General features: G+C 41.1%; 1 protein-coding gene across 2 annotated transcripts in view; it reads right to left on the reverse strand.

Annotated features, from left to right (window-relative positions):
* CRPPA (CDP-L-ribitol pyrophosphorylase A) overlaps nucleotides 1-13,484 on the reverse strand; it is a 107,290-nt gene extending 93,806 nt beyond the window's left edge. The window contains exons 1-2 of one of the 2 annotated variants that reach the window (XM_038126986.1): nucleotides 13,181-13,484; nucleotides 5,980-6,259 (exon numbers count right to left, since the gene is read on the reverse strand). In XM_038126986.1, the coding sequence (XP_037982914.1) occupies nucleotides 5,980-6,259; nucleotides 13,181-13,341 (441 nt within the window). In that variant the 5' untranslated portion in view covers nucleotides 13,342-13,484. The other variant, XM_038126987.1, reaches the window with a different exon arrangement.
* Between the last annotated feature and the right edge of the window lie 982 nt (nucleotides 13,485-14,466).

Below are 14,466 nucleotides of genomic sequence, written 5' to 3' on the forward strand. Positions count from 1 at the left end.
AACAATGTGTGTAGACTTCCAGAAACTAAAAAGTGGTGGATTAAGCCATCTTTTAGAAATACTGGTTGTGTTAGTACTAGGCTGGTTCTATTACTACAACACACAAATGATGCCAAGAAAAAATGGGAGATTGTAATTTGAATTTCTGTCTATGATTTATATATTTCAGTTGGGTGAATTGCATCCTTCATAATAAATGTGATTATTCATCTAAAGCACTTAAATTGAGACTGGGAAATGACAGAGCTGTTTTTCCCCTTACCAATGCCCTCCCACCATCAAATATTACATCTTGTTAGGACTAAGACTACAAGTATTTACTAACAATGCATTAGTTCTCCATTCAACAGGGAAAACAATTAACAACTTCGCTGAGAAGGTTTTAATTTCTATGGGAGCAAAAATGCCATAAGCTATGGAAACATCCAGCTTTCAATAGTTATCCATTAAAAAGGAAAAATGCATTGTATACCTGTTTTTTGTACAACAGCAAAACCACACTTATTTCTTCACACATTCTGGGCTGCTAAGGAGCTCCTGATGTTTACAATAATGTAGAATCATAAAATAGTTTGGGTTGCAAGGAACTTTTAAGGGTCATGTGGTCCAACCCTGCTGCAATGACCACAAATATCTTAAACTCTGAGTGAGATCAGGTTGCTCAGCCTTGTTCAGCATGACCTTGACTGTTTCAAGGGATGGGGCATCCATCATGTCTTCAGGAAAACTCTTCCTGTGTTTCACCACCCCCCTGTAAAAAATATTTATCTCTATCTAGTCTGAATCTACTCTTTTTTAGTGTAAAATAATTACCACTTGTCCTAATTCAACAGACCCTGCTATAAAGTTTGTTGCCATCTTTCATATAAGCCCCCTTCAAGTACTCAGAGGCCACAATAAGGTCTCTCTGGAGCTCTCTTGTCCCGGCTAATTGACCGTAACTCTCTCAGCCTTTCATCATAGGAGATGTTCAATCCATCTGATCATTTCTGTGACCCTCTGCTGGACCTGCTCCAATAGGTCCACATCTTTCTTGTGCTAAGGGCCCCGGTACTGCCAGATGCAGTACTCCAGGTAAGTTCCCATGAAAGTTGAGTAGAGGGACATAAACTCTCCTGGCCCAGAACACAGTTGGCTTTCTGGCTGTAAGGGCATACTGTCAGCTCATGACCAGCTTTACATCCACAAGTACCCACTTTTCTGAAGTGTCCTCTCAATCCTTTAATTCCCCAGCCTTTACTGATACAGGAGCTTGCACTTGGCCATGTTGAACCTCAGTGTTCACACAAGACCACTGCTCAAGCTTGTCCAGGTCCCTGTGCACAGCCTCCACCCCTCAGGCATATCAACCACATCACTCACCTTGGTGTCATCCATATATTTGCTCAGGGTGCATCTGATCCCAGTGTGTCTGCATCAGTGATGAAGGTATTAAGGAGTACTGGTCCCAGTATGAACCCCTGAGGAACACCACTTGTCACTGATCTAAGCTGGACAGCGAGGTGTTAACTATTACCCTCTGAAGGCAGCCATCCAACCAATTCCTCCTCCACTGAACAGTCCACCCATCAAATCTTTCTCCAGTTTTAATAGAAGGAGATTGTGGATGACTGTGTCAAAGGCCTCAGGGAAGACCAGAGAGGCAACATCCATAGTTCTTCCTTGTGCCGCTGATGTAGTCACTCCATCATGGAAGGCCACTAGGTTCATGGAGCAGGACTTGCCCTTGGTAAAGCCACAATGGCACTCTCTAATCCCCTGCCTGTCCTCCATGTGCTTTAGTAGGCTAAGAGCATGTAGGTCTTTAAATGCTATTTTATTTTTAAATTGATGAGTAACACCCCTACAATTCATTAATAATTATTTTTACACTGACATTAGTCACTCTCCTAAAGTACAAAATTCATTCCATTCATGTCAAGATGGTAATAGTAGTATTGTAGTTATGATATTTTATGAAAATCCTTTTGTTAGGATTTTCTTCTCTTGAGAAGTTGAGGGGTTTCAGGAACAAATGTAAACAATTAATATCTGCTGCTGTGGAATGCAACAGGTGGAGCTGTGATTGGTCCTATGTGGTTGTTTTTATTTAATAACCAATCATTATCCAGCTGTCCAGACTGTTTCGGTTAGTCACAAGCCTTTGTTATTCATTTCTTTCTATTCTTGTCTTGCCTTCTAATAGATTCTTTTTCTCTGTTCTTTTAATATAGTTTTATTTTAGCATTTTTAATATAATATATATCATAATACAATAAATCAGCCTTCTGAAACAGAGTCAAAATTTCACGTCTCTTCTCACGTCCTGCGTGCCAGCAAAGCCACATAGTATGGCATCAGTTCTTGATTCTGTTTTTGCACAGGGGTCTGACAGGACAGTGAGAGAACTGCAAAGCATCAAGCATACAATGAAAGCAGAACTTCTGAGACCATAGGCAGAGGATAACTTCACATGACCCAGTGTATAAATATGAATCAAAAACGATCTTGTCACTGACGCAGCCTTTGCAGCTGGTTAAAATCAGTGTTTGAATACAAAAAAAGAGGACAAAGACCACCTGTAAAATATTCTATAAATGGCAAAACCATAGGTTATAAGAAAACAAAAAGATCCAAGAGCAAAAGTGCAAAGAAAGGTCAGAGGGGGCAAAACCACTCCAGCATTCTGTCCCCATTCATGCACACCACACCAGATCATCTTATTTATCCACCCAAATCTTCCTTTACTGTCAGTGAAGGAAAAAGAGGTGTTTTTTGGTTTGCCACCCACCAAGTTTTGCTAATGTAACTCAGCAACCATAGATAGCAAAATCAGTGGGTGAAACAGGATCCACAGGGGTCCGTGTTTTCTGCTCCAGCCTTCTGCTACAGTAAGAGTGATACTGGCAGCACAAGGGGAGCAGACTGAACACAAGAAGTAGTGTTTTCTGTCTGGGGGTATTATTTTCACCAACTGCCTCTGAGTAGGGGTCCACAAGACTAAGTAGCACCGTACAGCTGTATTGGCATGTAAGCCTTGTTCAGGTCCTTGCTAAAGCTCAGAATAAAGTAATGATGTTAGACAGCTTCCAGAAACCAGCTTTTAAGAATGCCATTTTGACTTAGTCCTTTCAACATAACATACTGTACTTTCAAATCTAGTTTATGTTAACCAGAGGAAAAAAAAAAAGTCTTTGGATGTGCCCACTTTTTGTAAACTCTCAATAGCAGAACTGACAAGTTCCCCCTCACCTTCCTGATTTCTTTTTCATGTAAGCATTTTTCATTTTAGTTATGTTGTTTAAAATGCAATGTTGGCAATGAGATATTGCTAGAGGCTTTGGACTGATGCCTTCTGAAGATTCCATTTTTCCCAGCTTTTACTGGCTGCAAAGAATTTGTTTCTAGAAACATATAATTTTAATTGCAAAATTACCCCAAAAACATAAATGGAATTTAATTGGTTACAAAGTAATATTTTGACATAATCAAGGAGTTGTTTGGGGGGTTTAAGGCATAATTTATTAGTTCTGGTTAAGGTACACATTTTTATTCCCACAGGCAAATAACAAACTGATTAGTAAGTGTAATAAGGCAGTTTATTTGTCTGACAATTGGCAGCTAGAAGTGAATAACTTACTTGATCAATTGCCATTTTAAAGAACATTAAAGCTTCTCATAATTATGTTATCTATATGGTATGCAGACATATAACAATACAGCATTACCCCTATTAACATAAGTCATTTAATATGATGTTTCTGCCAGGTTTTGTACCTTTCTACATAATGCAAGAGGAAGTAATTAGTTTTTGTACTGAAAGATTGAAGAACTGATATCCTTTTAGATATGCAAAGAATGTGACCATAGGAAGAACTAAACATGATAGCGGCTCTCGATCAATTTTTTTTCTGATACTCAAAACCATGCATGCCAGTTTTGAAAAAGTCACAGCTTTCCATTTACTTCCTCAGAATTCTGCAGTCCTCAAGCAGAAATAGCCACCTGTCTCTGAGAAGGTGGTTTTCCAATTTGTTACATAAAATGAAATTCTTCTCGTGTTCCTTAATTCAATTACTTTGTCACGTAATATCAATAGCAGCCAGCTTTTAGAGACTTTGAGCACACATCTCTCTGATGGCCCAGCTGAAGCCAGTGGATCTCAGCCAACACAGAAAGCCACCACACACATAACATTTCAGTCAAATGTTATGCAGTGAAATAGACTATTATACATGTACTCAACCACCTTTTTGAGATCAAATGATACTTCAGTGATCCAGGTTAGGAAATATTTACTGGTCTGAAGTTCAGATGAACTAGAATACACTGACGAGAAGGTCCACGGAGACTGCCCTGCTTCCCCCTACTTTTTTACTTTAAATACCTTACATTCAATTAAAAACAAAACCAGGAGAAAATATTATACTAAAATCACAAAACTTTCAAGAAAAAAGTGAACAAGTTAAATTCAAATGAGATATGATATACCTTAATATGCAAAGACATTACAAACACATTCAGAAAAGTTATTCTCATTTCAACCCAAAACCAGTACATTTAACTCCATCCTTCTACCACTCTCAAAAAATCACATTCAAAACTGACTGACAAAGAGGATTTATTTTAAAGTCTTTGGCAGAGAATTAATTCTGAAATGCTATTTTCTGCTACATGAGAAAGAATTTTAACAAGATTTTTGACCTAACAGAACTTAAGTTTTAATAACTGGAAACCTGTGTTCTGGATCACTGAAAACTTTAGTGCAGAGTTTCTTTTATTGCCATTTCTTATTAAGCCTATCTAAAAAGCTACAGGCCTACTAAGAAGAGGCTCAATATATTTAGATTTGCAACATAACATTCTGAGAGACTTGACAAATTTGATTTTCATAATAATGTTTAAGGCATCAATAATAAATATTTTAACAAGCTATATATTCCCCTTCCACACTACGAAGGTGTAGGAGCACTAAGGAAACACCACAGTTCATTCTTTGGACTCATTATTGCACTGTCAAAGTTGTGAACCACCTGTCAACTATCTTTTACCACATTTTCTGGAGAAGACAAGCAGTGGTACATTTTCCTAGTTGTCTAGTACCCGAACAATCTGCTGTCACTAATGACTTCTACCTCAAACTATGTCCTTGAAGCAGGGAAGCATTATGCATCTCATCAATGGAGAATTAAAGAACAAATTAAAGACAGCAGGTTTTGCAAACAAGCCTGTGGCTAAGTCATGATTTCTTACATCTCTGACTTGGGCAGTTCATCTAACAGTACCTCTTGTTGCTAGTGCATGCCTCTCCTATCTCCTTGCACAACACAACTTCTTATCAACTCTTCCCCTTCATATATCACTTTCTCAGCAATCTTTTTGGTTTCTGTGAGTAATCCCAGTCCTCAGATGCAGTGTTAAACAGGAGAATATCCGACCTACAGCTGGAGGATTCCCACTTACCCTGTTTTCCAGCAGTCTGCAATGTTTACATGTTCTAGAACAATTTAGCATTAATACACAGACAGCTCTTTTGCTGCTTATTCAGGATTTCCATACAAGTTTGAGATTAAAGCACAAAGTCTGCACAAAGTACTGCAAGTCAAACAATGCAGTACGCACACTCTTTGGGTATTATTAGTAATCACTAACAGAACTGCTCTAGCATTAGGTGATAATTCTACATGGAAAAAGAGGTAAACTATCATTACATAACCTACTTTTCAACTAACAAATTGCTGATTGATTCAATTGCTTACTGACAGTCTCCATGGCAACAATTATTCCCTGTACCAAATAATACCTGCAGCATTTATAAATGTCAACCTCCCCCACCTGACCTCTCTGCATAACAGGGAATCTGGATCTGTTCTACTTTAAAAAAAACTCATTAATAAAATCGCTAGAAAATTCCTGATTTATCAATCATGATTTTAAGCTGTACAGCATAAAGCACATTACAGAGTTCTGTATAGTAGAGTTCTACTGTATAGTACATACCCCATGTTCTTTAGCAGCCATAACCACTTTTGAAACAATGTCTTCTTCAACAAAAGGCCTCACAGCATCATGGATAATCACTACTTCTGGCTTCTGGAGCAAATGGCTGGAAAATTCATTCTCTGCAAACACTTTCAGTCCATTGAATATTGACCGGTGACGAGTTGTTCCACCTTCTACTACCGTAACTCTTTTGTGGCCATATTTTTCAATGATAGTCTTCATTTTTTCAACATTTTCAGGAGAGACCACCACAATAATGTCAGATATCCAACTTATCCTAGAAAAATCAGTACAAAACCAGAGAAAGCAGACATGAATGACTCAATAAAAGTAGACATAAATGACTCAATAAAAGATATGTGAAACATAGAAATTCATAACAATAAAAAAATCAAGATGGCTACATAAAGCACCTCTCAATATACCCAAGTCCATGTTTTTGTACTCCACTCCTTAAGGGAGAGCTATAACAGAAGATTTATACCAGTGACACTAGAGTTCTGGGAAGGGACTTGCTCCCAACAACCACTTTGCAGGGGGGCACATTCTGATAACTCTTCAAAAGCCTTGAAAACATTTCTTATTCCAGCATCATGCCTAACTTCAAATAGAAGTTCTAAATCAAACAGAACAGTTTGCTAATCAGTTTCTAATAAAATGGTAAATCCTGTGGCCTGGAATACTCCATGTTCCAGTGAAGCACATGGTGTACAAGGGAATAAGACAATCAAGAAAAAGAAACAAAAGAGAAACAAAGATCCCTATCAAGACAGGCATGAGCAGTAATTGACAGAATGGTAATGAATGAAAACTGTAACACTTTAATATTGACAGGAAACATTACACTGGCAGTTTGAAAAAAAATATTTATTAACACAAAGGTTTCTGCTGTAGGAAGCTAGAAAAATGTCAAAACATAGCTGTGCTAGTCAATAATATCACATCAATAATGCATTTTTAGAGATCTCCAAGATTTTACTGTTGGTATAAGTCTTGCTCTAGAACTGAAGGGTTGTGTGGGAGGCAGTGAATGACCCATAGACCACAAGATTAAAACCAATCACAACTGAAGCTAGCTGGAAATCATACTTCTGTCAAAGTACCTAGAAATACAAATTCTAGTAATACGTGGCATACTGTACTTCAATACAACAGAAATACCATAATTCAAATCCATTGTAATGTCTTATTTTCTAAATACCTATGTAGAGAACATTTTAGAAAGTAATTTTGTTTCCTTTCTGTGTCTGCACAGATGGCAGAAGAGTGTTTTAGCATGTCAGACAAGAAAGTCACCAGATGAGCAATGATTAAAAGAAAAATTACTATGTTAAAATTACCCATGTGTAGCTTACACGCCCAACTAGGGAGAAAGAGAGACAAGTACGATACACTGACTAAAACTAGTAAAGCTACTGAAACTAATATTGCAGACACAAGAAGAACAAAGATACTAAGGACTAAATATTTGCAGTTAGAAAAATAGAAGGATGAAATTCACAGTTCAGAAATACATAGGCACAAGATACTGATTTCTGCAATGACACGTGAGAAGACATTGCCTGGGAACCATTCTTACTTCAAAAGCAAAATTAATCTGTGTTACAAACCAGGTGCCTAGAACTATGTGAAACAACAGAGCATCTTCCACCTTATTAATGGGTGGTGGGGGTTGTAATTAATAATACTCCGTGGAAAACTATTTCAATTAATTGTAAAATAAGTATTTAAAATAAAGTTCTATTAGTATTCTTCAAAAGAAAAATACTTGTCCTTATGTTCATTTTACTATTAGCAAAGGCAGAAAATACAGCCAAACCAACATATTCTTAGCATTCTTTAATGTATTGAAGTTGCCCAAATGTAAAATCTGAAATCATGTGGTTTAAAAATCTCTCATATGATTTCTGGCATACTCTTATATTTAACTACAAAACATAGCACTTCTGCATGACTTCAATTTGGAACTAGGGCAAACTAACTGGATTAATCTCAGTTCCTCTTTTAAATACTGAGAGTCAGTCATTTAAAAGAGCAAAATTCAGAAAGGGCTGTTTCACACTAAATGAGAACAAGAGCTCTGCATTTGGAGACTGTAGCCTTACACAGTACCCAGAAACTGGACAATCTGCACAGTCACTGTGACTGCATCAGAAGAGCACTGACATTGCCCTTTCTGGTGTCAAAGGAAACAGATTATGAGGCAACTGGGTAGTACACAGCATCTTCTGAGAAGCGGGGAGGAGAACATAAGTACTGGCCAGCCTGTGATAAATCTCCACACAGAGGGAGTGGAATGGCTCAAGGCCTCCAGTGGTACAATACACCAAAAAGTGACAGGATGCGGTCACAGCTCCACCCTGTGTCTGCATAAACACATTTGTAAACTGGAGTATGTCCTCCTTAAACTCATTCTGGACCCACGTTCTATAATTAGAGCTGGGATTTAGGGATGTAACATATTCATATAAGAGGATAAAGGTATCGTCCAGATTGATTACACACAGAACAGCTTAGGGCTTGTCCCACTAAAACTCATGAAAAGTACTAATCCAGTAAAGTATGCTACAAATTTTAATGAATGAGAGCTGTGCACCACACAGGTTGCTAGCTCTTCTGAAGATCTGCTTATGGAACTGTTGCAAAATGTTTTAAAGAAGTAGAAAGAAGTAGTATACACTCAATCTGGCAATAAATGAATCCTTTTCCCCTCCCTTAATTTGTCACATCCTTTCCTTCAGAAAAATTTCACACTAAAATAATAATCTACTCAGGATTGTGTAGATTCCAGTTTACTAGATTTTCCAGTCTACTGCTCAAATCCAGTTTAACAACACCATTTCAAACACCATTTCAAATTCATAACTGTATTGGATCAAGCTTCAGAAAGAATCAGCATGACCCATAAAAAAGATCACAATCCTGTGCCCCAATATGTTTTAACAACACACAACTCTAATGCTTCCATACAACACAGACTGTGGTTCCAAAGTGGAAAATCAAGTCTGACCAAATGCCCAGCTACAATCACTTTACCACTGCCTTGGGATGACCCCAATACTAGCAGAAAGCAAACAGTGAAGCAGAAAGGACTATATGTTTCTTTCCGGCAGCTATCCTCCTCATCATCACCTACATATAGACATACTGCCTAGAAAAATATATTGTTCCAGTAAATTTCAATAGAAGTGCAAACACTTACAGTAGCTGAGCTAGAACAGAAAGTAGGGGAGCTCATTGACTCTGCAACAGATTAAGCTATTCCTTCAAAACACAGGCTGCAGAGGAAATGAAACCAGCCCACTTTGAAACTGTATCACCTAAATGGCATGCTGAGGTACTAAAGTGACCCAGACTTAACCCTCTACCACTTGACTCACATAGAAACCAGTGCTGAAATCTGATATAAGGCTCAAATACCCACACTCAATCTCTTGCAATTCTTACACTGCCACTAAAAAACTCTTCAATATAACCTACTGAGACCAGCAAAACAAAGCCAGAACCAGGCAGTTGCTGCTAAAATGGCTTTAGCAGTGTTAGGCAGGATCTTTCACTGTCACAGAAACTTTCAGAGGTGCAAGATAAATCATTATATTACTTTTGCTAACCTTATTAAAACACCAAATAAGAAAGAAAACATCAAGAACAAAATCCATTTGCCAAATGCAAGTGTAACTTCTTTTTGCTCTATAAAAGCTTTGTTATAAATTTATTGATATATGAAAAAATATATTCATACAAATTTATCTCTTACAGTACAAAAATGGAAGCGGGAAGCTTTTAAAGTAGATTAAGAAAGTTTGGAGGATCTCATGTAGAGAAACCGCTCAATTTTTTCCAGAAATAAAATGCTCCTTATGAGTCAGACATGATAAAAAAGATACTTCCATAAAATTTGCTGTAACTATTTTTTGCTCATAAGCTATTTCAAAAAAAAAGGCTAATGACAACTGGACAAAAAGAAGTATCATAGTAGATCCATTTAACAAAACTGTAATTGTGTGACCTATAGAGCCAGTCAATATGCATCAGTCAATGGAGGAAAACACTTGGCAAATAACTATGCAAGACACTTCTAAAGAGGTGCTTCTTTGGGAGCTTCCTCAGGAGATTTTAAGAGACCTCCCCCTGTTTTAAGATACTACAATAAAGAAAACAAAGCTGTCTGAAAACTTTATGGAAAATTTTAATTCTGACAGTGAAGATATCAGCTCTGGTTTCCTCTTTTATAACCACCAAGTATTGCACTTGCAACAACTGGTGAAATATGAGCACAGCGAGAATAGCAGCAGCACATTTTTTCACAACTATTTTAAAATCAGTTTTTACCTTAGTTTGTTTTCCTCGTTACAGATCAGTGAAATATGCATGTATGTGTGCATACAGAACCAAGATTCCTCCCTGCCTCAGAAAAAGAATTGAAAAGGTTCCATTCTAACAAACATATTTACACCAAAAAGAAACCAAATGAAGGAAAATCTCTGCTAGTTGTTACAGAAGCAAAAACAAGGAATGACATTCTAAATCAGTGGAACTTGTTGCAAAAGCCTTGCCTAACTCAACAAAAGCAGGAACAAATTCAATGGGAAAAAGAGACATTTAAGTCTTCTAACACACTTTAATTTTAGCCTGAAGGTAGGGCCTGACCTTCCTATCAGTGCCACTGCAGTGGCAATTAAAACCAACAATTTCTTCTTACCCTAGTTTTGTTCATCTCCTCTTCCTCAGGGTATCATCTGTGATTATTATTGGCGGGCCAATGTTCTACCTGCTGCTATCCTGTACAACAGGATGCAGAGCTTATTCATTCATGTCTGCTCCTGTCTCAGCTGCCCGTTTTTTCCACATTGATATTTAATAGTCTCACTACTTTCAGCTGTACAGCATAAAAATCTTTTTCTACTGATCTCTAAAAAGCACGTGCAAAGATAGCTGCACATCTTTGAACTGCTCATGTATTTTTGTCTATACACTGCTACTTCTTTTCTAGATTTAAAAAAGCTCCAAAACAGCCACACCAGCTGAGATTTCTGTTCAGCAGCAGTTATTAGAGGCTATGAGTCAATGACCCATTCAGTTACATCAGGTAAACAACAAACATAAGATATAGTATCAAGCTAAACACAAAATCTGCCATTTCTGGGTAGATTATGTGATAAACTGCACTTCCTCAATATTACATGCTTGTGCTTACATATGCACAAAGTAAGAACAAGGTACATCCTTCACAGTTTCAGAGCCAGAAGTAGAAGTGTTGAGATGAAAATGAAAGCCATCCCAAGCTTTGGAGTACATCTGTTCCCAGCTCCTCATACACATCCATACCAATCAACACTCCAATTCAGCAGAGGTGGCAGGAAGCTCTGCCTGACAGAGCAGTGGCAGGGGTTATTGCACTCCTAAGCAAAAGCACCAAGTTACTGTCACAATCAACTTGGCTGAACTGTACAACTCGAAACCAACCTTCAAATTTTTTGCATCTTTTAGGACAAATATAATACTGTTGCTCAAAGTACGGCTATTTTCTCAGAGCTTATTGGCAGTAAAAATAAAGGTTTTTTCTTAGATGCATAACATTTCCTTCCCAAACCTCACTCTGTTCTCTTTTCCAGGTCTCAAATACACTGAGTGAGGATATAATTCTTCTCTGTAGATTCCCGTGACATTTTGGCAGAAATTACAGCTGTGGCAAGCTTTGGATTGGATGCTTTACTTACTGATGTGCTTAGCTTTGCAACTGGCTGCTGTTGAAAATTAAATAAAGAAAACAAGTAGTATTTCTTTCATAAAGTAACAAGTGACCTGAGGGAAGTCTCCCTGGGTGGGAATGGAAAAAGAGTCCCAATTTTGAAGTTGTACAAGTTTCCATGTTTTAAGAACTTTGGGAGATGCTGGCAATTTTACTTCTTTCACCAATCAATTTTACTTCTTTCGCCAATCTCCACTTCTCCTCATTTATTCCCTCTAAAAATCGAAAGGCTTGTTTTCCTACAGGTTACTGCAACACATCCAGAATTCCACGTGACACTCTGCTCCAACCTGCAGTGTTTCAAGTGACACTAGATACAAGACTTACATTATGTTAACACTTGACAATAATATATTAACTGTCAGTCACATGCCTAGAACTCGAAAACCTTATGGAAAGGAAAAGCCTAGCTGCTAAGAAATCCCTTTAATCCTTTGCTCCAACATAGAATCATAGAATGTTAAGGGTTGGAAGGCACCCTAAAGATCATTTAGCCCGAATCTCCTTGCCATGGGCAGGGATATTTCCCAGTAGACCAGATTGCTCAAGGCCTTATCCAACGTAGGCTTGAATGTTACCTGGGTTGGGGCATCCACAACCTCCTGGGTTGGGGCATCCACAACCTCCTGTTCCAGCTCCTCACCACCGTAACGGTAAAGAATTTCTTCCTAACACCTAACCTAAATTTTTCATCTTTCAACTTGTACCCATTACTCCTTGAAGTATCACTACAACATAAACATGGAAAAGTTACACTTGCGCCTTCACACTACGTAAAGCCAGCAGCTTCTAGTCCAGCAGCTATAACTTAAACATTTTTCCTTCAAACTTCCTGCTGATGCAAGGTGTTTTACTATGAGCAACAGTGGAGCATAATACAGTCCTGTACATCAGTGAGTTCATTCATCCCATCATGAGGAGCAGATCATTTTTCGAGGCTTTTGGACATTATAAAGACCATCTCCAATGGCAGAATAGATCTCTTTTCAGGGCTGATGGATAGTCCTATGACTGTCTCCAGCAGCTGCGGTGGGCTCATACCTCATCAAACCTGCCACTGCAGCTACACAAACCCTCGAGCTTCGAGGCTGAGTAGGCTCGAACAGATGATCTCCAAGAGCCAAGGAATGCGGCACTCCCTCGAAGCATGAACAGGGCTGGGGAAGGAGGGCGGAAAGCCACCCGGGATGGCGGCGCTAGAGCCAGGCTGGGGTGGGGAAAGCGTCCGGGACTTCGTCCCAGGTGAAGGGGCCCAGGCACACCTCGTTCCCTTCCCGGGGTGACCGGGGCGGGGAGGGACGGAGAGCAAGGCAAACTAGACCCGCCCAGGGCCTGAGAAGAGAGCAGCGGGGGCTCTCCGAGTCCTCTCCGGGGCCCGGGGCCCGGCGAGGGCCGACAGGAGCCCGCGGGGAGCGGTCGGAAGCCGAGCGGCGCCGGGCTCGTTACCTCTCCATGGCCCGCACCGCGTAGCTGACGAGCGGCCTCCCCTGCACGGCGCAGAACTGCTTGGGGGTGGCACCGCCCAGGCGCTCCCCGCTCCCGCCCGCCGGCAGCACGACCGACACCGACACGCCGCCGGGAGCGGCGCCGCGGCTGCCGGGCTCCATCTACGCCGGGCCCGGCGGCGGCTCCGCTCCGCGCCCCCCGCGGCAGGAACAGCGCAACCGCCCGCCCGCCTGTTTTATTCGCCCACGACGTCCGCGATCCAAAGAATCCAGCGCCCGCCCGCTCGCCTGCCCCCGGCGCACACCGGGCCCTACCGCTCGCCCCCCCCCGCGCTACGCGAGCCCCGCAGAAGCTGCCCCGGACCCCGGCAGCCCCGCGGGAATGCCCGGACCGCGGCGAGGGAGCGCCTGGGGCAGCGCGGCAGGGCCACGGCGGGCACGCAGGAACACTGCCCGGGCACGGCCGCCATGGGCCCTTTAAGTGCCCGGCAGGCGGGCGGCTCGGGGCGGGGCCGCGCTGAGGGGCGGGCGAGGCGCGTCCCGCCCGGGCCCGCCGGGAGCGGGGGAGCCGCGGAGCCTGTCTCGGTGAGGAGATAAACACGGCCAGGGGGGCCGAGGGAAAAGCAGACGGAACCCTGGGCCCTGCGTCTTCGCGAGAGCCCAAGAGGCTGGCTGGGAACACCTGCTGAAATGTGGTGATTGTTTCCCTTCATCCTAGGAGGGGGGGATTGGAATAGGATCATATTGGGATTGTTAAGCTTGGAAGACCTCTTAAGTCATTGAGTCCAATCGTTAACCTAGCATGGCCGTATTCACTGTTTAACATTTCCCAAGTGTTATATCCACACACCTTAGGAACACTTCCAGGGATCGGGGTTCTGCTTCTTCCCCGGGCATCCTGTTTCCATGTCAGCCCATTCAATGAAGAATTTTTTCTTAATATCCAAAAACCTCCCCTGGTGCAACTTGAGGCAATTTCCTTTTCTGTCCCTTGCTACCCGGGAGAAGAGGCTGATTCCCGCCTGAGTCCAGCCTCCTTTCAGGCAGTGTAGTGAGTGATGGGGTCTCCCCTGAGCCTCCTTTTCTCCAAGATAAACAGCCCCAGCTCACTCAGCTACTTGTCACGGGACTTGTGCTCCAGACCCTTCCCCAGCCTCTTTGCCCTTCTCTGGACTCACTCCAATGTCTTTTTTGAAGTGAGGGGTCCAAAACTGGACACAGCACTCTAGGTGTGGCCTCACTGGTGCCAAGAATAGTAAGACTACCACACACTATTTCTGATACAAG

The sequence above is a fragment of the Motacilla alba genome, chromosome 2 (genome assembly GCF_015832195.1).
Source record: "Motacilla alba alba isolate MOTALB_02 chromosome 2, Motacilla_alba_V1.0_pri, whole genome shotgun sequence".
Lineage (NCBI taxonomy): Eukaryota > Metazoa > Chordata > Aves > Passeriformes > Motacillidae > Motacilla > Motacilla alba.